Source organism: Phragmites australis, chromosome 4 (genome assembly GCF_958298935.1).
Source record: "Phragmites australis chromosome 4, lpPhrAust1.1, whole genome shotgun sequence".
Lineage (NCBI taxonomy): Eukaryota > Viridiplantae > Streptophyta > Magnoliopsida > Poales > Poaceae > Phragmites > Phragmites australis.
The window spans coordinates 2,669,720-2,695,018 of record NC_084924.1 but is presented as its reverse complement, the minus strand read 5'-3'; the positions used below and the strand labels follow the sequence as shown (position 1 = coordinate 2,695,018).

At 42.5% G+C, this 25,299-nt stretch overlaps 2 protein-coding genes across 2 annotated transcripts; both read left to right on the top strand.

Annotated features, from left to right (window-relative positions):
- Positions 1–4,474: 4,474 nt before the first annotated feature.
- LOC133915191 (calcium-dependent protein kinase 8) lies at positions 4,475–9,101 on the top strand. Its single transcript, XM_062358263.1, has 8 exons — positions 4,475–5,449; positions 6,361–6,484; positions 6,717–6,860; positions 6,948–7,100; positions 7,456–7,571; positions 7,727–7,894; positions 7,978–8,208; positions 8,627–9,101. Exons 1-8 carry the CDS (start codon positions 4,937–4,939, stop codon positions 8,774–8,776), a joined length of 1,599 nt encoding a protein of 532 aa, XP_062214247.1. The 5' UTR covers positions 4,475–4,936; the 3' UTR covers positions 8,777–9,101.
- An 11,322-nt stretch (positions 9,102–20,423) lies between these two features.
- LOC133915190 (eukaryotic translation initiation factor 3 subunit E-like) lies at positions 20,424–25,099 on the top strand. Its single transcript, XM_062358262.1, has 7 exons — positions 20,424–20,863; positions 22,287–22,514; positions 22,602–22,723; positions 23,163–23,382; positions 23,921–24,063; positions 24,507–24,644; positions 24,791–25,099. The coding sequence occupies exons 1-7, from the start codon at positions 20,501–20,503 to the stop codon at positions 24,885–24,887; spliced, it is 1,311 nt and encodes a 436-aa protein (XP_062214246.1). The 5' UTR covers positions 20,424–20,500; the 3' UTR covers positions 24,888–25,099.
- The last annotated feature ends 200 nt before the right edge of the window (positions 25,100–25,299 follow it).

Below are 25,299 nucleotides of genomic sequence, written 5' to 3'. Positions count from 1 at the left end.
AAAGTTGAAGGAATATATGATCTATATGTATTAATAAAAATTTAAAATTGGAAACAACATTGGAGGCAATGCTAAAACTATACATGTGTGTCGTACTGCATAGTGGCCTTGTTGAGCTGCTCAGACTTGAGCTTCTCAGTGAGGCACAACACTTTCTTGCGTTGGTCCTTATCTGGATCTTGGCCTAGGCAGTGGGGAGATCGAGCTCAACAGTTGGGACCTTGAGCTCAACGTCATACCTCGAGCTCAATTTGTGCGGTGGCGAGCTCGCATTCAGTGACGGTGAGCTTAATTTGTGTCAGCGGAGAGCTTGATAGCACCATCGGTTCTGATCTAGCCGGCTGACGCTCGATTCGAGGCTCACCACCCCCAAACTCGTCTGTTGCGCTTCAATTTTGTTCACCCACCTTTGATTTCTACCGCCCCTCAGCTCGCCGAAGTTAGCCACGCTGCCATCGAGCTCCAATTTCGATCCCTAGGGTTGTCTCTTGCTCGAGATGGGGACGGTTGCGTAACATAGCAGCAGCATAGGATGGGGACGAGCTAGAGGAAGCAACAACAGTGAAACCTTGCTCGCGTAGGCCACAGGTGAGCCCACTATCTTTTGGGAGCTTATGGGCTATGTAATTTGCTCCTTTGTTATGGCACGTGTAATTTCTCGGTAGAGATGGTCAAACGGGCGGTCCGGTCGGGCTAGGAAAAGATATGATTTCCTTTGAGTTATGTTAGGCTTCAACCCATTAGCATGCCTACGGAAGGGTGGCATAGCGTTTGAGTCCCCCGCAGTGGTGCCGATCGTGTCGCACGAGGGGCATCCGCCCAAGGCCATTGATAGATGAGGGGGCGAGGTGGCCAGTCCCCTATCAGGGGTGGTGTCCATGCCACGTGGGGAACGAGCATCCGAGGTCACCAGCTCCATAGCACGAATTCGACATGCGTCCCTCATGTGGCCACCTCCCTGGCACGTCAGGCAGTCTTCACGTGCACTCTCGTCAGGTGTGGCCGCTGTGTTGTCTGCCGCCCCAGCAGCGGCTCCCGCCATGGCGCTCGCCTTAAGAGTGGTGTGCACCGTGACCTCCCCCAGTTGCATCCCCAGAGGGGGGGTCGGCGTCTCGGCGAACGTGGGACACGGATGGGAGCTAACTTGCCATCAATCTTCCCGTGGCACCAGGAGAATTTGTTGGTCAAGGGCCTTGTCATTGGCGCCGAAGGCTGATCATGGAGGAACACAGAGCATGCAGAGAAGTCCTCGACGGCGTCCAAGTGGATGAGGACTCGAAACTTAGTTCCGTATTGCCAGTGCTCAGTTGGAGTTATGGAGACCCGCAGAGAAGAGGAAGAGTGGATCGCGGGCTGATGCGTAAAAGTAAGCCATATTTCCTTCAAGATGTGGCTTGGGTTTGCCATCTAGGCCCTTAAGTTGATGATGATTATCTCTGTATGAAGGAGCATGTCAGATTCAATATGTTCCAAGGAGTAGGTGTGGCCAATGACTCGCTCAATGATCTCGAGCAACCATGCATGGATGGGGATGCCCTCGAGGAAGAGCCGGATGCGAAAGAAGAAAGCAGCGCCTATGGCCTAGCTAAGGCTTCGCCATGGCCGTAGGCACAAGTGCACCCTATTGTGCTTGATCACCCTCAAGTCCAAGCCCTTGGCGCAATAGCTCTTATGCTCAAACTTAATCAAGTACTAGTACAATACATGTGCGCAATGACACATGACAAAGGTTTTTTGATGGTTTTTTTATTAGGTGGGTGTGAGGAAAGGAGCTAAGGAGGCTGATGCATGATCAACTCGTGTTTTATATAGTAGAGATATGACTCGGGGTAGTGGTTAGAGATAGTGATGTTGCCACAATGAAGGCGAAGAGCATCAAGCATGACGTCCTTGATTTGCTTCGCGCCACCCCCCACTGGCAGGCTTAGTGTCCAAGAGACTAGCGTCGAGCCTTCCCATTCCTTGAGCTCCCAGGCGCAATCAAAGGAGAGGGAGATCAGGTAGCCGTCCTCGTCCGGTTGGAGGTTAAGGTCGCCAAGAAACACCATCTTTGTCGCTATCGCTCTCGCCGTAAGGTGCAAAGCCGACATGGGCTGCCGGGTGGCCACGAACTGGTGAGGCCAGCCGACCTCGCTCTCCTCGGGTGGTAACTAGAGTGCGGCACGAGGCCACCCGGTGACCAGACCGCTAACAACGAAGACATCGGACTAGGTCTCTACACTCAGTCGCGCGATGGTCAGAAGCCAAGCAGTGAAAGCATGCTCCTTTGGGGACCCTTTTAAAGATGGGGGGCTCACGACCTTGAAGGAGCATGTGTAGGGGCTGCAGGCGGTAGTGAATTCCCGACACTACGCCACCATCGCTTGTGCTGGACCGGTGTCCACCTGGACTCCAGCTCATGGCGGCCACACATTGGCGAGGGAGAGGGTGCCATGCTCGGATGTGATAACCGCAGGGAGATGGAGCATAGGGGCGCCATGATGGAGGCCTGGTTGGGAGCGGTGTCGTGAATAGTGAAGACGGTTAGAGGGCTGACGAGACGTGCACTTAGGCTCAGGCCACGCTCGGCTATCTCGTAGGCTATGAATAGCACTATTTGAGGTTGTCCGGGTAGGCGTAGTAAATAGCAAGTCTTCAAACCGCGGGCAAGTGGCGTGGAGTGAATGCAGTGGGTGGGTGCTTCCTTGGCGACTTCAGCGAAGGATCGACCAAAACGGAGGCTCGACCGGCAAGTGGTTGGGCATTGCAGGTCGGATCCAGGTGCGGGAAGTTCGATTTGTGCGGGATCCAGGCCAGATCGACGAGCAAAGCGTAAATCCTACGACTAACTAATCGGGTAGAAACTCGTGCGTGGAACAGCCAGCGCCGAGGCCATGCTCGAGAAGTTAAAGCGCAAGAAGGCAGATGAAGGCAGAGGAGGGATGATAGGCAAGGAAGGAGGAGGAGGAGAAGGTGTGGGGGGGGGGGGGGGGAGGGGTTGTTACCTTTAGGCAGAGCTTCGTTGGTCACGCTCGGCCTCTTGGCGTCTGCGTGCAGGCGACTGTTCTTGACACGAAGTATGAAGTCTGAACTGAAACTTCTGTTTCCTTGGCCGTTGATCCTGGGCGTTGATCCTGTCAGTGACTGAAGTCTGAACTGAAGCTTTTGTTTCCCCTAGTTATTGAACGTTGATTTTGTCAGGCACCGTTGCGGGTCAATGAACGACTGGGGTTAGAATAATCGATGACTCCGTTGCAATCCAGCGCGTGGAGACGAAAGATTGATGTTATTTTTTTCGCCTTTTTCTCGTTGTCATGAATGGGGGCTCAAGCAACATCACTTTCTTGCCCAACTAAAAAAAAACCCATCGCTTTCTTGCTTACCGAACCCTCCTTCCGAGTTTTCAAACTTCAAAGTCTTCTTCACACCATTACCAGTCTTTTGTATTCCAAAAGATCTCCTGCGAATCCAGAACATGAAACAAGAAAATCCCTTTCGTTATTCCCATGTTAATCTCGTCCCATTACACCGCACTCAGTCAGAATTTTTAGCCAACAATGAATTCGTGACAGGTAGATTGGGTTGCGTAAGCGATAAGAGTACATTTGTTTCTATAAAACTAGCACGGTGACACACGTTAATAGCTCGGCTAATCTCGTTGTAATATTTTATCATGATAAAGTTTTATTAAAAATTAATCACTTTTATTATTAATTTTATTTTATTTAGACTCTTTATTTAGATATTTTGCATTCCAAATTATATGAAAATCAAACTGCTATTTTTTATAATTTTTAATTCCTAATTATCGTATTTGATATGAATTTTTTTGGTTTAATATAGGCCGTTAGATGTTTATAACAATGAGTGATATAGATTTTTTAATAAAGTGATAATTTTGTGGGCTTGAGCTAACATGATAAAACCTTTTAACACTCAAATAATAATAAAATCGATAATTTAGTGTTAGTATAGCTAAGTTAAACCATCTCTAACAGATATTTAAAAATCATCTTTTATAATACTATTACAGCATCCTCTAATATTATTATAGTATTTTCTATTTTTTAATCTTTGGCATACTTTCTATTACTCCTCTATTTTTTTTTATCTACAGTCACCTGTATAAATGTATAAATAGTGATATAGGAACCGAGAGTCCGCCAAATTTAAGATACCTCAACCCTTCCCCTGTCACTGACTCTGCTTCAGCGCGGCTCCAACAGGCGGATCGGCAAAAGCAGCGGCAAAAGTTCGAAAAAAAAGCAGCAAAAAAAAGGGCACAGTGTTACCTTGCCGAGTCGCCCTCATGTCTGGATGACATGGACTTACACTGGAAACTATTAATTCGGCACAAACGAGATCCTTGCTTTGCAAATATATTACAACCTTGATGACCTATTACTTTGTTCCAAGTAGTTACATCTGATTCTTTCACAAGAACCAGTTCATTCAGAATTCTACTTTTTGTATATGATATCATGAAAAATGAGGGAGACTTAAACAGCTGATGGTCCCAATATAAACCGACAACTCTTTGGCCAAGAAAATATACGTTCTTGGACAATAGCTGCCCAGTGTTATTCCCTTGCTGGACTAGCGCGTTTCCAGAAACACACACCAACTGCTCCATTCCTCACGGGATTATCCTGACAACCCATACCAATTCCGCTAAAATCTCTACTATCTCCCAAAAAGATCGCATCTTTTCGCTTAAACAGCAGTCTTCTCCACAAAACCCCCGAGAAAGATTTTCTTTTTATTGCCTGCTTCTAGAACGCATCCAGAATTCGTGGACTCCTCCCCGACCCAGCTCATACGCTAAGTCCCAGTACAAAGCCCACGGAATTTCCCCAATTCCAATTCATTTTTTCTGCTTTCATTCGCCTCCGTTGTTGAATTGAATCCAGCTCACCGGATTCCAGTTCACCAATTTTTCTGCTAGTAGGCAGCGGCCATGGGCAACTGCTGCGGCACGCCGGCGACGCAGGGCGATGGCAAGAACCGGCGGAAGCAGCGGAAGGCGAACCCGTACAACGTCACGTACAACCGCGGGGCGGCGCCTCCGCCGGCGCGGCCGGGGCTGGTGGTGCTGCGAGACCCGACGGGGCGGAACCTGGGCGCGCGGTACGAGCTCGGCGGCGAGCTGGGGCGCGGCGAGTTCGGCATCACGTACCTGTGCACGGAACCGACCACGGGGGCGCGGTACGCGTGCAAGTCGATATCCAAGCAGAAGCTGCGAACGCCCGTCGACGTGGAGGACGTGCGCCGGGAGGTGGACATCATGCGCCACATGCCGCCGCACCCCAACATTGTCAGCCTCCGCGCCGCGTACGAGGACGAGGACGCCGTGCACCTCGTCATGGAGCTCTGCGAGGGAGGGGAGCTCTTCGACAGGATCGTCGCGCGGGGCCACTACACCGAGCGTGCCGCCGCCGCCGTCACACGCACCATCGTGGAGGTGGTCCAGGTGAGCCACGAGCCGCTTTCTTTTTTCTTGGTTCTTACTAGCTTATTGCTTACTACTGCTTATTGCAGTTGTATGATTACTTAGATCTTATTTGGTTGAGCTCAGAATTATAATAAATTAGTTTATTTGTTCTGAATTAAAACAAACAGTTAGTTTATTTGTTTAGATTATTATAAGTTAAAATTCAGATTATAATAATCCTATAAGCTGAAACTCAGATTATTTCACCTTATTTTATCTTCTATTATACTACTCATCAAATTTAAGAAAAATTACCCACCAATACCACTCTTCTCATCCTACACCCGAATCTCCCACCTTCTATTGAAGGTATTGCAGATTTTTGACAATAATACAGACTACAATAATTTAGATTGCCAAACAGCTTACAGTTTATTTTCCTTCAGCTTATCATAATCTAACTTATTATAATTTATCATCTATAAATCGTTTATTATAATTCTGAGCTGAAATAAATAGGGCCTTACTAGTAGTGGCTGTTACATTCATGAATTCGTAGTGCCTTACTAGTAGTGGCTGTTACATTCATGAATTCGTAGTTCAGCTGAGAAGACTCTTTGGTTCTTGCTCAAGTTGTTTTACTTGTTTGCACTGGCTGCTTCTTCATGAATTGGTCATGATGTTCATGAATTTGTGAGGAATACTGTTTAGCCTCCAGCTGAGCTTAGGATAAGCTTCTGAACGAAATTCAATGGTCAAGTTAGTAGTATTGGTTTTCAGAGATCACGGCGCTCTAGGATGTCATGTTACTAGTAGTATCCCAATTCTAAGCCTATACTCATGCTGGATCTAGGATGTTATTGCCAATGGCGCATCATTTATTCCATCGTTATTTCTTGCATTATTTCATTGTCTCGTGACATGTGTCATTCTTCCTTTTGCTGTGAAAGATGTGCCACATGCATGGTGTCATTCACCGGGACCTTAAACCGGAGAACTTCTTATATGCAAACAAGAAGGACAGTTCCCCTCTGAAGGCGATTGATTTTGGGCTGTCCGTGTTCTTCAGGCCTGGTATGCTTTGCTAACGACTGATGCTCAAGCACTTAATTTTGAATGAATGGAATTCTACGTTTCTACATCAAAAAGAAAGTGAAGTGCTGATGCAATTGCCCACTGTGCTGTACCACATTTCCCTGCAAAATGGAGCTAACTTTGTTTACACAGTTGATTGGAAATATGTATAACATGCTTTTCAGAAAAAACGGAATATCTGTTCATTACTACCAATGGCTTATATATGCAGGTGAGCGGTTTACTGAAATTGTAGGCAGTCCCTACTACATGGCTCCAGAGGTTTTAAAGCGAAACTATGGTCCTGAAGTTGATGTTTGGAGTGCAGGAGTGATACTTTACATACTTCTTTGTGGTGTGCCACCATTTTGGGCAGGTACTTTCGTTAGCTTGACTAGCACGTGTGTATGTTCATGGGGGAGTTAGAGCACTATCGTAACAGCATACATGTGATGCTGTGCAGAAACTGAACAGGGAGTAGCACAGGCAATTATACGCTCTGTTGTTAATTTCAGAAGAGATCCATGGCCCAGAGTATCTGAGCCTGCTAAAGATCTTGTCAAGCGGATGCTGGACCCAAATCCAAACACACGGCTTACTGCAGCACAAGTACTTGGTAAGCATCACCATCATCTTTTCCCAAACTACAGGCTACAGAATGCTATCTCACTCTTATTGTTATGGTGAACTGAATATTACATCGGGAGATGCCACTATGCCAGTATTATGTATTTGCCGTGTGGCAATTGGCTACTTATGAACCTACATGATCATAGGCTGATTAGTTTTAAATAACTACCCCCATAAAAGTCTGGTTCTCCGCTAAGATTAATTTTAGGGTAAATCTATGTTTCTATTACCATGTTTATTTTGTTGAAAGATGTCGCTCAAAGTTAATCATGAGTTTACTAGTTTCATGTCTCAAATTATTTTGGCATTGCTTTTCTGACAATGTGAAATTGAATGAGCAGAACATCCATGGCTACATGACTCCAAAAAGATGCCAGACATTCCTCTTGGTGACACTGTCCGAGCCAAACTGCAGCAATTTGCTGCAATGAACAAGTTAAAGAAAAAATCCCTAAGGGTAAGACTTGTTGCAGAGTGGTACCAAAATACATCAATATCCTTACTGAACAAAAACTTGTACGTGTAATTAATTGCATAAAAGGTGCACTAAATTCCACACAAATAGACGTGCCTCTAGTTAAATTAAGATGCTTTATGCTCAAACATCTGCAGGTGATTGCTGAGCATCTATCTGTAGAGGAAGTAGCTGACATAAAGCAAATGTTTGATGAAATGGATGTGAACAAGAATGGCAAGTTAACCTTTGAGGAATTCAAGGCTGGCCTCCGTAAACTTGGAAACCAGATGCCTGATTCAGACATTAGGATATTGATGGATGCTGTGAGTTACTTACCAAAAATGGTGTACCCTAAAGCAAAAATATCTTGGGGAAACTTGTTTATGTTACCTTCACTGTTTTGCAGGCTGATGTTGATAAAAATGGGACACTAGACTATGGAGAATTTGTTGCTGTGTCTATCCATGTGAGAAAAATAGGCAATGATGAACATATCCAGAAGGCTTTCTCATACTTCGACCAAAATAAGAGCGGGTACATAGAAATTGAAGAGCTTAGAGAGGCTTTGGCTGATGAATTGGAGGGAAATGATGACGACATTATCAATGGCATCATCCGTGATGTGGACACAGATAAGGTCAGCAAACCTACCTTCACATACCACAAAATTAATTTCTAAGAACATTTATGTTGGTAAATGTTAATGAATGAACTACTAGCATGAGCGAAATTGCGTCGGAAATACTAGAAAAACTGCTTTAAATATTATAGTTCCGGGAATAGAATAATATCACCTGTGTTTGACCAAGTGGCAGTCAGGGTTTTGATTCTGCTACCCGCAAGGCATATTTTTGTTAGGATTGGCGTTTGTTATCGTTAGTCCTATGTTGTAATAAATTAATGGATTTGGGTCAGACCAGGATAGGATAAGGGTAATGCAATTGGTAATTGACAGTGACTAGTTTGAGCTGTTCAAATTCCGCCTGTTCCGAGTGTAATCAATCTAATCTATCAGGTAATCCTAACAACAAGGTGTTATCTGTGTTTTTTCTTAGGATGGGAAGATAAGCTTTGACGAGTTTGCGGCCATGATGAAAGCTGGCACTGACTGGAGGAAAGCGTCTAGGCAGTACTCGAGGCAAAGGTTCAACAACCTCAGCCTGAAGCTTCAAAAGGACGGGTCCATCGGTGCTGAAACACGGTAGACTCATAAACAGAGAGGAGAAAAGGTCATGTTGATACCATGTTTTGCTGTGCTCGGTTGGATCATCAGATTCTTTGATCCTCTGCTCTTTCAAATGTTCAGGTGCCATTCAGTAAGTAGTTGATGGGTTTGTAAAGATAGTGTTTGTGTTTGTACCACATGTTACAGTTTGAGCAGCGTGGTCAAAGGGCGGGGGACGACCACTTGTAAGTAAAATTTGTTGGTGAGTGAGTTTGTGTAATGTAATGTTGTTAGAAAATAAGGTATTTTTAGTTTAATTTAATCCATATATAATCCATGAGAAAAACTGATAAATTGATATGTTTATATCATCAGAGCATAATCTAGACATGTGTAAGATGACGTTACAAATGACTAGATTTACTATACTCAAAATTAAAAATTGCAGAACAACAACAACAAAGCCTTTCAGTCCCAAATAAGTTGGGGTAGGCTACAAATTAAACCAAGATCTTGCAAATCTAGTCATGGCTCTGGCACGTGGATAGCTAACTTCCACGCACCCCTGTCCATGGCTAGTTCTTTAGTGATATTTCAGTCTTTCAGATCCCTCTTTACAGACTCCTCCCATGTCAAGTTTGGTCTACCTCGATCTTTCTTGACATTATCCGCACGCTTTATTCTTCCGCTATGTACAGGCGCTTCTGAGGGCCTGCGTTGTATATGCCTAAACCATCTCAGACGATGTTGGACAAGCTTCTCTTCAATTGGTGCTACACCAACTCTATCACGTATGTCATCATTCCGAACCCGATCCTTTCTTGTGTGGCCACACATCCATCTCAGCATGCGCATCTCCGCTACACTCAACCGTTGGACATGTCGCCTTTTAGTTGGCCAACATTCTGCGCCATACAACATCGCAGGTCTAATTGCCGTCCTATAGAACCTGCCTTTTAGCTTCTGTGGTACTCTCTTGTCGCAGAGGACGCCGGAAGCTTGGCGCCACTTCATCCATCCGGCTTTGATTCGATGGCTCACATCTTCATCGATTTCACCATCATTCTGCAGCATCGACCCCAAATATCGAAAGGTATCCTTCTGAGGTATCACCTGCCCGTCAAGGCAAACCTCATCCTCCTCGTGCCTAGTAGTACTAAAATCGCACCTCATGTACTCAGTTTTAGTTCTACTAAGCCTAAAACCCTTCGACTCCAAGGTCTGTCTCCATAGCTCCAACTTTCCATTTACCCCCGTCCGACTATCGTCGACTAGCACCACATCATCTGCAAAGAGCATACACCATGGGATATCACCTTGTATATCCCTTGTGACCTCATCCATCACCAAAGTAAAAAGATAAGGGCTTAAAGCTGACCCTTGGTGCAGTCCTATTGATGGCATGATCGATCCTGCTGACGACGCGTCGGGATTTGTTGATGATGACAGCGGACAGTGCCCAAGCAACCAGAAAGACGAGACATGGTGAAGAATTTGAACAGTTACGCAGAGTGCTTACCAAAAACTTTATTCGCCCTCTTCCGGTGCAGGATCTCAAGAGTGAGGGTTTCAGGAATCTGCTCTCCTGTTTGCCGGTGCACGCTAATGCCGGGATGGAGTAGACTATAACAGCAACGTAACAGAGAGAGAAAGAGGCAAAAATCCCTAACTCTTATCTAGACTCACATAATGAGAGCGTTTTCTAGATTAAGGGCTACTCTCAATTATCACTCTATATAATTAACATAACGAGGTGGGGGTCCTTGGATATATAGGGAGAAAACTCTCCCACCTCCACCTCTATTAGCAATATGATATTAATAGAGAATAGATCTCATCATGGGCCGCCTCTACATAGCATGGACTTTTGAGATTTATTGAAAATTATTAAAATTATATAGGCCTCCTATAATTCTAACAATCCTCCATCAGATCTCAAAGCCCCAGAGATCTAGCGTTTCAGTGGAGACTATTAAGTTGAACATCCACCTAGAGCTTTAAGTTACACTCATCCACAACTTGGACAATGGACTATGCATTTAATTGCAAGTTTTATGTGAATAAGTTTCACTTAAAGTTATAACTGATACTTGGCTGCATGTAAGCTACCCCGCGGATGGAGCATATAAGTCGTAATCCTTAGTCTCTTCATGAGTTTATTAGAGATCACCCAAGTCTTATAGACTACGACCAACAATCAGGCTCGTATAGGTGTGTTCTTTTAAGAATGCTCTGTAGATTAGCATATTTACTACTTAAAGCCAACATAACATATTAAGGCAATAGACAACCTGCCTTATAGATCTCTGAGAGCATTTCATCTTTACTCAAGTGGGTCAAAAATAAAGGTACTCTACTCTAGTTAGACCAATAGGATGTTCTTTCCAGATCCTAATTCACCGGATCTCTGATCACATATGTTGGGTTACCACTATATTATAACTCACATGGGTCTCATACCCATCTCCTTCGATGCATTATCTATCACATGCCTTGATATCCCCTTTATAAAGGGATTTGCCAGGTTCTTAGTTGTTTGAATATAATCCAAGGTTATCACTCTGAAATTTCTCAATTTCCTGACAGACTTCAGTCGTCTCTTTACATATCTTGTGGACTTGTCATTATCCTTAGAACTATTTACTATGATAATAACCATCTAATTATCACAATTCATAAGGATAGCTGATACCGGTTTCTCAACCACATGTAAGTCCATCAATAACTCACGCAGCCATTCTGCCTCAACAATGGTTGTGTCTAATACAGTGAGTTCTGCTTCTATAGTTGACCTCATCAAGATGATTTGTTTGCAAAACTTCCATGAGACAACAACACCACATATAGTGAATACATATCTGCTTGTGGCGTAAATCACATCAGTATCAGATATCCAGTTTGAATCACTATAACCCTCCAGTATCAATGAGTACCCATAATAGTGAAAACCATAACTCGTACCAAACAAATAACATATAACTCGCTCAAGCGCACACCAATGTTCATCACCCGGGTTAGAAGTAAACCAGCTCAATTTGCTCACAACAAATGAGATGTTAGGCTTTGTAGCACTAGCTAAGTACATTAGAGATCCAATAATCTGATAGTATCTCAGTTGATCCCTACCACTTTTCTTATTCTTTTGAAATATCACACTGGGATTATAAGGTGTTGAGAATGCTTGCTATCCTGATAGCCAAAGCGGCTCAAAACCTACTCAACATAATGAGATTGTGTAAGAGTAATCTCATTCTCTCATTTGATTAACTTAATGTTTAAGATTACATCAGCCTTACCCAGATCTTTCATATCAAAGTTTTGAGATAAGAAAGACTTGACCTCATTAACCACATCAAGGTTTATCCTAAATATCAGTATGCCATCAACATACAAGCACAATATTACTCCCTCACCCCCACCATGGTGATAGTACACATATTTATATGACTCATTGACTGAAAAGCCTGCAGATGTTGCAGTTCTATCGAACTTCTCATGCCATTGCTTAAGAGCTTGTTTAAGACCATTAAAGGACTTCAACAACTTACACATCATGCCTTCTTGACCTTTTATTACAAACCCATAAGGTTGTTCCATATAAATTGCCTCGTCCGACTCTCCATTAAAGAAAGCTATCTTAACGTCTATCTGATGAACGATAAGACCATACGAGGCAGCCAAGGAAAGTAGCACTCGGATAGTAGTCAATCTCGTAATAGGTGAATAAGTATCAAAGAAGTCTTCGCTTTCCTTTTGGGTATAACACTTGGCCACAAGCCGAGCCTTGTAGTTTTCAATAGTACCGTTGGATCTAAGCTTCTTCTTGAACACCCACTTGCAACCCACAGGTTTGTAACTATATGGTCGTTCTGTGATCTTCTAAGTTTCATTTGCTAGGATGGAATCCATTTCGCTATGGATTGCCTTCTTCTAGTAGTTTGCATCAGGAGATGCAAATACTTCTGAAATAGTTTTGGGAGTGTCATCCACAAGGTACACAGTGAAATCATCACCAAAAGACTTTGCAGTCCTTTATCTCTTACTCCTCCTAAAAGCATCACTGTCATCCTCCTCAGGATCTTGCTCATATGTTTGTTCAATAATCTCAAGAGGTGGAGTAGGTTCAGGAATTATCTCAGAAGATAGTCTAGGCATGCTATGTAAAGCTTTTCTAGGAAATATGTGCTAAAAAAATATTGCATCACGAGACTCCATCATTGTATCGATATGCACATAAGGTACCTCAAATTTAACCACTAAAAACCTATAAGCAATGCTCCGATGAGCATATCCTAGAAAGACACAATCCACTATTGTAGATCCGAGCTTGTGCTTTTTAGATATTGGTAAATTTACTTTCGCCAAACATCCCAAGTGTGCAAATAAAAAAGTGATGTTCTTCTTCTTTTCCATTCTTCATATGGGATTTTCTCCTTATCCTTGATAGGAACTCTATTCAATACATGACACGAAGTCAATAGAGCCTCACCCATCATGGCTTAGATAATCCTGTAATATCTAATATGGCATTAACCAAGTCCGTCACTATGCGGTTCTTCCTTTCGGCAAATCCGTTTGATTTGGGTGAATAGGGAGACGTCCTGTCACATTCTAAACCCGTAAGCATGTCATTAAGCATGATCATGCATCATGAGCATCATGTTCATCATGAGCTTTGTTTAGTGCTTGTTATTTTCCTATGGTGGTTTTAACTTTTGCTAATATTTTGAAAATAACTGACGTTAGAATTTTTTTCTTTAGTTAAATTCTTGCATAGGCGTTACGGGTGAAACCTTTTAAATGGACTCATCTTGCTTTGTAATCGTGACACAAAAAATTATAGAATTTTTGGATCTCTAGAGCACTATAGCACATCCGTTTGGGTTAATAAAAGAGCGAATGAAAATTAGAGAGAGAAAGGATAAGAAGTGCAGCTGAAATTGGACAAGAGATACTTACACATGGGGCCGACTTGAGCTTATCCACCACCTCTCATCTCTTTCAGCAGCAACACTCCCTCACCCCTCCCCCACGCCTCCCTCACTCTCTCTCACGCCCACTCAAACCAGCCAAGAAAGGAGCAGTAGCACCCTTCCCCTCTCTCTCAAAGCTCCTCACTTTTCTTCCCCAAAATCCCACACAAGGAGCAAGAAGCAAGGTATGCATGTCACACCACCGCATTCACCACCTCTCTAGCTCTTCATCCATCCAATTCGGTCTTTCATGCATAAAGTTTGAAGGATTTGCAACCAATTTCGTCACCTCCCTCCTCTGAAAATTTCAGTAGCTCGGTTCCTCTTCTCTGGGCTTTTTCCTCTAGATTCCTCCTTTAACCAACAGTCTCAACCTTGGCAATGACCTTGGGTAAGTCTCCTAGGTACTCATGGAGAGAATGCATGTTTTTAGTTCGGTTTTGGGTAGTTTTTGAGCTGCGAACGTGTGGTTGCAAAGCGTCGTTTGTTCGTGTTGAAATGGAGCAAATATGAGAAGTTTGGATGCGATGGAGCTAGTGATTCATGCTTGTGGAGTGGGTAATTGAGTCCCAGAATCCTTGCATTAGTTTCAAACATGCTTATCATCAATTTAGAGAGACATGCAAGTTGAATCGGTCGACGAATCATTGAAAACTCGTGTTCTGCTACAACCCGGAGGTTTCGGGTTAATCTAAGTAATTCTTAACAGAGGATCCACACCCGAAGGTTCACTTGAAAGTTCTGGGTTCAACCCAGAACCACAAGATTCTACTGTTTATCAGTTGTTTTTCTTTTTTTGTTTACTTTGCTAGTAACTTATAAATTTCATATTTAATTTATACAAAATTCAAAAATTATGAGACCAATTATGTTAGCTTCGTATGAGTATGAGATATATGTTAAAAATGTTAGAACTCCAGACATACTTTTTTTATAATTAATTAATTAATTAATTTTGTTTTGGCATAAGTAAATCACAGTTAATTAATACAATGTCCTAAAATTAGGAAACCACTTGGATAATTTATTATATAATAATTTCTATCTATAAAAATATATACTTTGGTATAAAAGTATTTTTTAAATTGTGAAGCTCATTTAATCTTGATAGCTAGCTTAATTACGATCTTTTTTTTAACATACCTTAAATAAATCTTTTATACCATGAGCTTTTGCACTTCAATTTATATGATTCTTGTTGCCTCATATTCTTTACTTAGTTTCTCATATCCCATTCAATTTTCATGGTATTTGGTGCATGTATCATAGTATTTCGTCATATTAATTGTGATGTACCGTTCTTTCTTTTAGTAATCAACGAACCGGAGAGCGACGGGGGTATTTCTGAGGTGGAACCTGATTGTGATATTGTGTGTGAAGCACTTGAGAAAGATAAGCATCTTAGCATGTTACGCCTATTACTTTGGATCATATGTTGTCTTTAATTTAATAAAGTATGATATATATATGTCACACATGATAGTTAGTCGAGGTCAGGTTTTAGGAGTAGATCCTAATTGTTGCATTACCCTTCGTTGGTATTGTTATCATTTTATCTATTGTAATACCGTGCAATACCATCTAATGGTATAATTTAAAATGAATACATTATGCTTAGTAAGGCTTAGATCATCGGTAGAAGTCGAGCGGTGGTTCGACCATCATTCATGAGCTTATGGCTTACTTTTATTCACAAAGACAATGATAATAGAGGGATGTGTAAGTTAGTAAGGAGAAGCGGGCAATAGACATGGCTCGAGAAGGGAGTCTCGGATGCTATAGGCCCGCTTGAATCGTTTAAGGACCGACCGTTGTTGTAGTTGGTTTTGGTACTTTCCGTACTTACCACATGTCGATATAATGATAAGATAAGTCAAATAACTTTTGTAGTCTGTAGTTGTAACCTTTTGACTTGTTGGTTTATGGTGTCATGGGCGTAATAGGCTTGTACAGATAATATCGTAAAAGTGTTGTGGGCATAATAGGTTTGCGGAGGTATCTAGTTTGCTCAAAGATTAGTTCTAGCTACCTCCACATCTTTAGGCATAACTAGGGTGCTCCAGGAGTAGCTCTAGTGGACCTCTGCAACTATAGGTGCATGCTCAAACGATTGGGGCTCAATTGGAAAAGGTTGATACGAGTACCCCTTATGTGCACTTTAGCAGGTGACACAAGCCAAATGGCCCTCGTATCGTGTGGGTAAAGATGTACCCTCTTGCAAGGTGTAAGATCAATTTAAATTGTCACGCTTTCGGTTATGAGCATATTTCTGTCCATTTACATCAATAGTAGAGTTTTCGATATCGGGATGTTGTGATGGTATGTTGGGAAGTGATTGGTGGTGTTGATAAGGAGTTGAGACGGTACAAGTTACAACTTTATCATGTTGATGATCTCGTAATATAAGGGTGTTTTGGTTAGGTGTAGATGCTTATACTTGAGTTCAAATCGCTTTTGCATATGAAGCTACTTAACTTTTGTGGCTGAGTCCTTGCTAATTACCCATATATATTCTCCTTGGAATCAGGCTATTTATAAGTGCTTATTATGAATTAAGTCTTGCGAGTACATTCATACTCATACGCTTTATTTGCTTTTCAGGTGAGGATGATTTATTTTTTTACTACTTTATACCTGCCGATGTTAGCGACGGGCAAGAGTAGTGCCATTCTACTCATGTGTTATTAGTTTGGGGGTGGCGCCTTATGGCAAACTGCGCTACCCATCTTTTGTCGTCATGTAACTTATTCCGCTGCGTAACTACTTTAACAAATATTCGGGTTATATATTTTGTCGTAAAGTTTAATCTACTTAAGGACTTATAACTTAATTTATTACTCGCTCTTTATTATGTCTTATGATGATGTGTTTGTTGTAAAGGCATGTGTTCTGATTCTAGAAGTAAACACATGCCGGGACTACCGGAATGATATTCCAGTTAATCGTTGTGGGTGTGATTATAAAAATTGATCGTTCTAATGATTAGCTTGAATACTATTTGGACGTTCCTCACACGTCCTGTCATGAATAATCCCATGTTCCTCACAGAATAAGTCGAAGTCACTAGAGAAATACTCTCCACCAAGATTCGACATAATTCTTTTGATCTGTCTCTCTAGTTTATTCTTAACTTCTACCTTATAGATTTTAAAGTGATCTAGAGCCTCATCTTTCATTTTCAACAAATAAACATAAAAATATCTAGTCGCATCATCAATTAAAGTCATGAAATATTTTTTCCACCATTCGTCAACACACCATTCATTTCACACAGGTCTGAATGTATGAGTTCTAGTTGTACCAAATTTCCCTCCTCAACCGCCTTGTGAGGTTTACAAGGTTATTTTGATTACACACAACTATGACACTTAGAACCTTTGACTAAGAAAAAATTCAAAATTAAACTCATGCTGGAAAGTCATGACATAGAATCAAAATTTAAATGACATAACCATGAAAGCCAAGCACTAGCATCATCATTAATATTACCACAAATATGGTTCACGGATTTATTGCTAAAATCAGAAAGGGAAATACGGAACAAGCATCCGCGCTCATAGCCTTTACCAATAAATTATCTATGCTTTGACACTATTACTTTATTGGCCTCGAACACCACCTTAAACCCGTGTCGACAGAGAAAGGAGCCGCTAACTAGATTCTTTTTCACTGTAGGGACATGTTACATGTTCCTCAGTTGTACAATCTTTCCTAAAGTAAACTTTAGATCTACCACGCCAACACTACACATAGAAATATGTGACACATCCCTCATTAGGATGGAAGAATCATAGACTTGTAACTTAATTTAATTAATCATTCTTTATTATGTCTTGTGGTGATGTGCTTGTTGTAAAGACGTGTGTTCCGATCCTAGAAGTAAACACAAACCGAGATTACCGAAATGGTATTCCGGTTAATCATTGTGGGCGTGATTATGGAAAATGATCATCCTAACGATTAACATCATAGCTTTGTTTAATAAAGTAGCCAAAAAGAAATACTTAGGATGGGATAATAAAACATGTTAACCTCACTAAGACAACCCACTAAAGTTTATCTTTAGTTCCATGGGATAATAAAACATGTCAACCTCACTAAGACAACCTATTAAAGTTTATCTTTAGTTCCTAAATATTTGCTCTATTTTATTCTTCATCTTATTTTATAACTTTTCGTACCTCTGCTTGTTGATAATCTGCTTAAACATGAACTCTAACTCATATTTTTCTTAACGGGTTAAGGATGGCCGCTCTTATGTTGGTGATGGTTACTCGTGCCGAGAGTGGGGAAGGTTTTCTCGCACTCTTTCACGAGATGCTTTGGCGCGTGAACTTCACCTATGCGCCGGAGTACGCGGTGTATGCTTGAGGAGTCGGGCCAGATTTGGTGGACTACTTGGTGGCCGTAGACATTTGGGCGAGAATTATTGATTGTGTGGCTAATCCCCACTACTCTGAGGCAGTTGAAACTTTAGAAGAAATGGCGGTCCAAGCTGTGGCGTACAAGGCAATGGCTGCCCTTTGGAATGAGCTGCCATTTCTGCATGGATGGCCGTTCATCTACTTCCCAATTTGGAGAAACAACGTCAACTACTTCGAAGATGTCCCAGATGTGGCCCCTTCTGAATGAGCACCACATGGTAGAGTTGGTTTGCTACTTGGACCAATCTTACCGTTGTGTGGTGGCCAAGCTTTGGGAGACGTGAAGGTGCTACAATCGGCTGCAACATGCGATGGAACCACAAGTGTGCTGCGGATTGGTGAACCGCGATGTGTTGTATGGAGAGGGCCATATGACATTGTATGGCATGGCACCTCAAACTCACCGCTTTCTGGTGGTGCAGGGTACATGAGTACCTCATCCCCGTGGCCGAGGTGCGAGGGCATCCAATAGATTACAAGTGTCGTAGTTCCACAACTCGGGCTACACGAGGGAAATGTTGTTAGGCGAGTCGCAACCTCTTACCCACCCCGATGCCATTGACGACACGGGCTCCCCCCAACTTCATCTCTTGGATGAATTCCCAGAGGACTTTGCTCGGGATCCGTATCGTGGGTGGTTTTAAGCCAGTGAATTTAGGAATTTTTAATAGGGCATAGTTTTTTTCCGCAAAACTTATGGAAGATTAAAATTAGCTATACTATGCCCTATGTATGAGACTTGTATGATGTATCTTTGTATTGTATGAGTATTATGATTGTTTAATATATTTTTCAATTCTGTTGATTGCTATTTATTATGCTGTCATTTTACTCATGTTGCATCGATGCAACCGACGACAAAGGTAAGGGATGCATCCAGATAGCGGTTAACATCGAGGGCTCAACTAGTGTGAGGCAGGGGTCTGGTGTGTCCCGTACGGTGATGGTACAGGAAGTGACTACGTTAGCAATAACGTATAAACATCCACCACACTATGGTAGTTATGGTCGTCTACCCATGTGGCGATTACATAGGGTGTCCCGTAAGGCAAAGGTACATGAAGTGAATACGTTGCAACAACGTATGAAACGTCGCTTGTGTGACGAGTTGCACAAGCATCGTTCATATGAAAAATATTTCTTTCTCGCGTGAAAGGTGATGATTGTGATTTTTATGTTTGTTTGGAGAGAGATGCGCTTGAGAAAGAAACACATAGATAAGGATCGAGCATAGTTCATTTCCTATATCTCATTTCGCACGCAACTAGTTATCATGGGTTTTAAGGAGCCCTACCATATTCATATTGTTTATCCGTCACTAATCTTAGAATTGACGAAAAGATGAGGACCCGCGACGATTCAAGTGATCTTCCTGAGGGTTCCAATGAAAACAATCCTATGCCGCATCCGCCGCCGAGCATGGCGAATGTGCACTTGCAAATCGAGCATAATCGTCAAGCGCATACCACTTTGCTTGAGCCACTCGTGCGATTATGGCCCCTCAAGGAGGAGGAGGAGGAGCCAGGCGTCATGACGACTACTCGGGTTTTCTCCGCACTAGTCCAACCACCTACACGCGCGCCGAGGACCCTCTCAATGCGAACCATTGGTTTTGCACCATCGAACAGAAACTCGCTCTCCTTCGGCACGAGGACCACGAGAAGGCTCTCTTTGTCGCACATCAACTCCAAGGTGTGACCGGTGCGTGGTGGACGAACTATCTTGCCATATATGCCGCCAATCATCGCGTCTCATGGGAGGAGTTTCACCAAGCCTTTCACGATTATCTTATTCCCAAGGGGATAATGAAAATCAATAATTTTTTAACTAAAAATATTTTTTCAAAATATTTAGTTTCGAAAACCTTAAAATATGTAGATTTATCTTTAAAATACTTTCATAATATCACAAATTTAATATATTTTATTAATATATTTTAATAAAAAATAATCCATTTAGGTCGAAACAAGTGTTATTTTAGACATCGACATAGTCCTCTAAATATAACTTTGATTAATATTTTTATTATAATATATTAATAAAATATAGTAAAAATGTACTATAATAAAAATATTTTTGAGACAAATCTAATCATGTCATTTTTAAATATTCAAATTCAATAAAACTCAGAAGCTGCCCTAAGCTTCTCCGATTTCAATCGAGAGGCTGCTATGAATCTCTACCAAACACCCACTTAAAGCTCGGAGAGCAGAATCGATTTTTCGCCCCCACAAAACCAAAGCACAAGGTCCTCCCCACCCCCCACCTCTTCTCCCACCCCACCCCCCACCTATTCTGCCTCCCCGCGCCGCCGCCCTTGAACCCTCAGAAACCCTAAACCTAGCCAGCCACAAGGAGAGAGCGGACATGGGGGAGCACGACCTGACGGCGCTCATGGCGGCGCAGATGGACCGCCACCTGGTATTCCCGCTGCTGGAGTTCCTGCAGGAGCGGCAGCTCTACGCGGACGAGGAGATCCTGGAGGCCAAGATCCGCCTCCTCAACGGCACCAATATGGTCGATTACGCCATGGACATCCACAAGTCGCTCCACGGCACCGAGGACGTCCCCGCCGACATGGTCTCGCGCCGCGCCGAGGTCGTCGCCAGGCTCAGGTCGCTCGAAGAGGCCGCCGCTCCGCTCGTCTCCTTCCTCCAGAACCCGCAGCTCGTGCAGGAGCTCAGGCCCGACAAGCAGTACAACATCCACATGCTCCAGGAGCGCTTCCAGGTCTCAATTTTGTGCCCCTCTTCCTCCAGCTATGTGGTACAATTCAGTGTTCTTGGTGTCACAAGATGCGGTTGTGAAGTTGGAGTCTGTTTGCCATTAGCAAGATTATTACGAAATTGTTTGACATTAAAGAGATCTTCGGGGCCATGTGATTTTAGATGTAGACACAAATAGTGCGGATTTTCGTTTTAGTTATGAGGCGTACGCCCCTTTTTTTTGCTATATTGTGAGGAAATCATGATTTATTTGGGTTTGATTGGTAGTTTCAGTTTGCATGTTGCAGCGCCTGGATAGTGATATTTGGTGTCATGCAATGCATAATTCAAAATGTGAGGCATCGGGATGTAGGTGCCCTAAAACTGTGGACATATGTAATGCTTACTAGTCTCGTGGGAGTTTCCTTATTTTTTGTTTACTTTGTTTAAAGATTGCCAGAAACAATCTTTCTGTGGATCTATTGGTTAGAGTGATTGCCAATTGAGGTTATGTTTGGTGATGTAGGTTTCATGTCCTCGCAACTCTGTAGTGAGCAACAAGTCAGAGCGTTCCCATTGGCTTCCCTTGTTTACCTTATTTCTTTAGGAGTATTGTGCATGTATTATCAGTTCATGAAGCTCTGTGCATAATAACTAAAACCAGAATTCAAAAGAAACGATGAAGGTGTTCACATTCTATTGTTTGTCATCATAGTTATTAGGGCGTTGCAAAACCGTCGCCATAGCGACGACATATTGATGTGGCAGTGAATCGTGACTCGCCACGGCGACGCCATGGCTCGGTGTGGCGAGCTGTCGCTTACCTTAAGGTCACCCGCCGCCGAGCTGCTGCCTGCGCTGCCCACCACCGAGCCGTTGCTGCCCTCCCTGCAGATCTGGCGGTCGAGAGTGGCAGATCCGTTGGGTGGAAAGAAAAGGCGGCGGTGGAGGTGGGTGTCGTGTGCTAGAGAGGGAGCTGTGTTGGTGGCGACCGTCATTTGTCAGAGAGGAGGCGTGCAATGGAGGCGGCTGTGTGGGGGTGGATGCGGAGGAAGCATGGTGGCGTGGGGAGGTGGAGCGGCCGGGCAAGACAGGACGGGCGGTGGAGGGAGACGATAGAGAAGGGTGGCGGTGCTGTTAGGGTAAAGAAGGGGTATGTGCTCAGGGATTCCATGGACCAAATTAGTGGGCTGGGCAGGCTGGCAGCCCATTTTTAGTGTATTATCCTTTTCTTTCTTTCTTTTTTTCCTTTCCTTTTTATATATACTTATAACATATTATTAGTGTATTCTGTCAGCTAATGCTCTAAGTGTATGGCGTCACCACACCGCATGCCATAAGCGATATAAAGGTGTGAAGGTGGAGGGTTGCCGCTCCTCGCTGCACTGATGTAATAACTATGTTTGTCATGTTATGTGCTAATCGAATTTGTCTTGTTAACAATGCAGATTGGTCCTGATCAGATCGAAGCTCTCTACCAGTATGCCAAATTTCAATTTGAGTGTGGGAACTACTCAGGGGCTGCTGACTACCTTTACCAGTATCGTGCTTTGTGCACAAACAGTGACAGGAGCGTGAGTGCCCTGTGGGGAAAGTTGGCGGCAGAGATTCTAATGCAGAACTGGGATGTTGCACTGGAAGAGCTCAACCGCTTGAAGGAAATAATTGATACAAAGGTTTTCCTCTCAATATTTCATATTGTGTTCGTTGCTGTTAGTTTACATTATATAACTATCTTTGTTTCTTCCCTGATTTTTTGGCAGAACTTCTCATCACCTCTAAACCAACTCCAGAATAGGATATGGCTGATGCATTGGAGTCTCTTTATCTTCTTTAACCATGAAAATGGTAGAAATGGGATAATCGATCTGTTCTTCCAGGACAGGTTTGTCTGTTAAAAGCTCAAATTGACTTAGTTGGTTAGTTCTGTTGTCTTAAGTTATGGTTGATAGCATTGTGGCCTAGTAGTTCAGTAAGGAGCGCCGTTAGAAATATCACTGTAAAATGATGTTATAAGTAGTGAGCAAAAAATAGGTAAATTCTCCCGTGTTTCTAAAATTCAGGGTAGAAACTGACAAATCTTCTGATGAAAAAAATCAATGTTTATTTATTCTCAAATGTATCAGGTGGTATACATTGAGGGCTAGAAATGCATTGTTGTTCCCATATATATCTCAAAAGAAATTGTTTTTTTTGGCAATTCAAGTTTGCTTCATAGTCCATTCCTTCCTACTGTTTTATCCAGTTCAAAATGAAAGTAATCTTTATTTGATCTCAGGGTTATGTCCGCTAATTTATCAACTCATTTGTTTTTTTCCTTCCAGGTATTTGAATGCTATTCAGACAAATGCACATCATCTTCTGAGATACCTAGCTACTGCAGTTGTTGTGAATAAAAGGAGAAGGAATATGCTTAAAGAGTTGATTAAAGTCATTCAGCAGGAGCAGCATTGCTACAAGGATCCCATAACTGAATTCCTGGAATGCTTGTATGTGAACTACGATTTTGACGGTGCACAAAACAAACTTATGGAGTGTGAGCAGGTAAGTTTGAGGTTGTTTTTATCGTTCTTCATGGCCATTTTGTTTATTGCACTGAACCTCGTGTGTATATGCTTGTTGGAATGTTGGAAAGCTTGAAAGACAATGTATTACTATTCTTTTGTTGGCTAAACGTCCTTTTGCAACACGAGTCCTGACCTGATAATGCTAAACATCCTCTTTTTTCTTTGACATGCCAAAGTTTAGGTATTACTTTTAGATGTATCGTATGTATCAGTGAGGTCTGCGTGCCCAGCCTGTGTACACTTTCCTGGTTGAATTTGCTCACATTTGGTTTCTTGTTTTCTTCCCCCCCCCCCCCCCCCCTCAGATAATGAAGTGCTTGTCTGTACTTATCCACATCTTGCTTTGCTAACTTGCGGAAAAGTGCTTGTCTGTAGTTATCTGCATCTTACTTTGCTAAATTATGGACAATATGACATATTGCACTGTTGCCTCAATAATAAACAATAATTGTATTCCTAGATGTTGTAGAGCCTGATGTCTAACCTTTCTTGTTTCCTAATGTTTTCCTTTCTAGGTTATATTGAATGATCCTTTTCTGGGAAAGCGCATTCAAGAAGGAAATTTCATCACTGTTCCTTTGAGAGATGAGTTCCTTGAAAATGCTCGTCTGTTTATCTTCGAGACTTACTGCCGTATACATCGGTGCATTGATGTTGGGTGGGTGGTTCCGGCCTTCTCTCCTTTTAATGACTGATGACATTTCTGTTACAATTTAATCTGAGGGCAGCACAATCATAAAGTATGAACCCATTAAATGCACTTATGAAGTATTGTCACTCTGCCTGCTAGAGCTAGATGATTTCAGACTGCTTTAACATCAGTAAAACTGCATTCGCAATGTCCTTATGGATAGTAATTAACATTGTATTCTTCAGAATCTGCTGTCATTATTTCAGTTTTGAAAGCACCTATCAGCTTATTGACGAAACCTGTTAGAAACTAGTTAATTAAGTGTAGCATTCTCAGGGTCTAAACCTGTTCTAACCTTTCAGTTTAAAAGCGTATGTTTTGTAGTTCTGCAAATCATTTTTTATAGATCTCATTGGAACTTGATTCTTAACAAATCTAAGTCGTTGTTCCAATGTATTTCCCATGAACAGCATGCTTGCAGAGAAGCTGAACATGAGCTATAATGAGGCGGAATTGTGGATAATGAACTTGGTTAAGAGTTCAAAATTGGATGCCAGGATTGATTCAGTGTCAGGAACTCTTATCATGACGACAAATCATGTTGACGTGTAAGTTGCTCCGCGCATGCACTCACTGTACTAATGGTTCACGCTTGAACAGTGTGATTTAGTCCAATATTCATTTGTTTATAGCTAGAATGATATCCTGATTATCTATATCACTCACCATTTGTGGGGAAAACAATCTTTTGCAGCCATGAGCAGATCATCGAAAGCCTGAAGAACCTTAATGCGCGGACTTTCATGCTAGCAAAGAACATCGTGGAGCCAGCTCAACAGTCAGCTCGGTGAGGTTAGCAGTGTGGACAGTTTTGAGGCGCCAAGAATTACTTGCGGCAGAGACAGCTGTAAACTTTTGGAGCCCTATTGTTTGGTAGTGACCTGTTTGTCAGTACTTCAACTACCCAGGAGGTGGTTTGCAGTTTGCTACAACTTATGCTGACATGATTAATATTTTGTACTCGGAATTTTACGACTTCAGTTGATCCTTCTCTATTCAGTAATATTGTAGTCTTGCAGCCTGATCTTTATCTAGTTCGTTTCCTCTTGCAAACTGCGACCGTATTGTCATCTGTTTCGGACTGCAGGTAGTAGCATTGATATGAGCATGTATAATGAGGACACCTCGTCAGGTTATAAGAACATGTTTAATGGATGAGGTATCATTGGATTTTCCGGTGCGTGTGTATAACTCGAAGCAGCT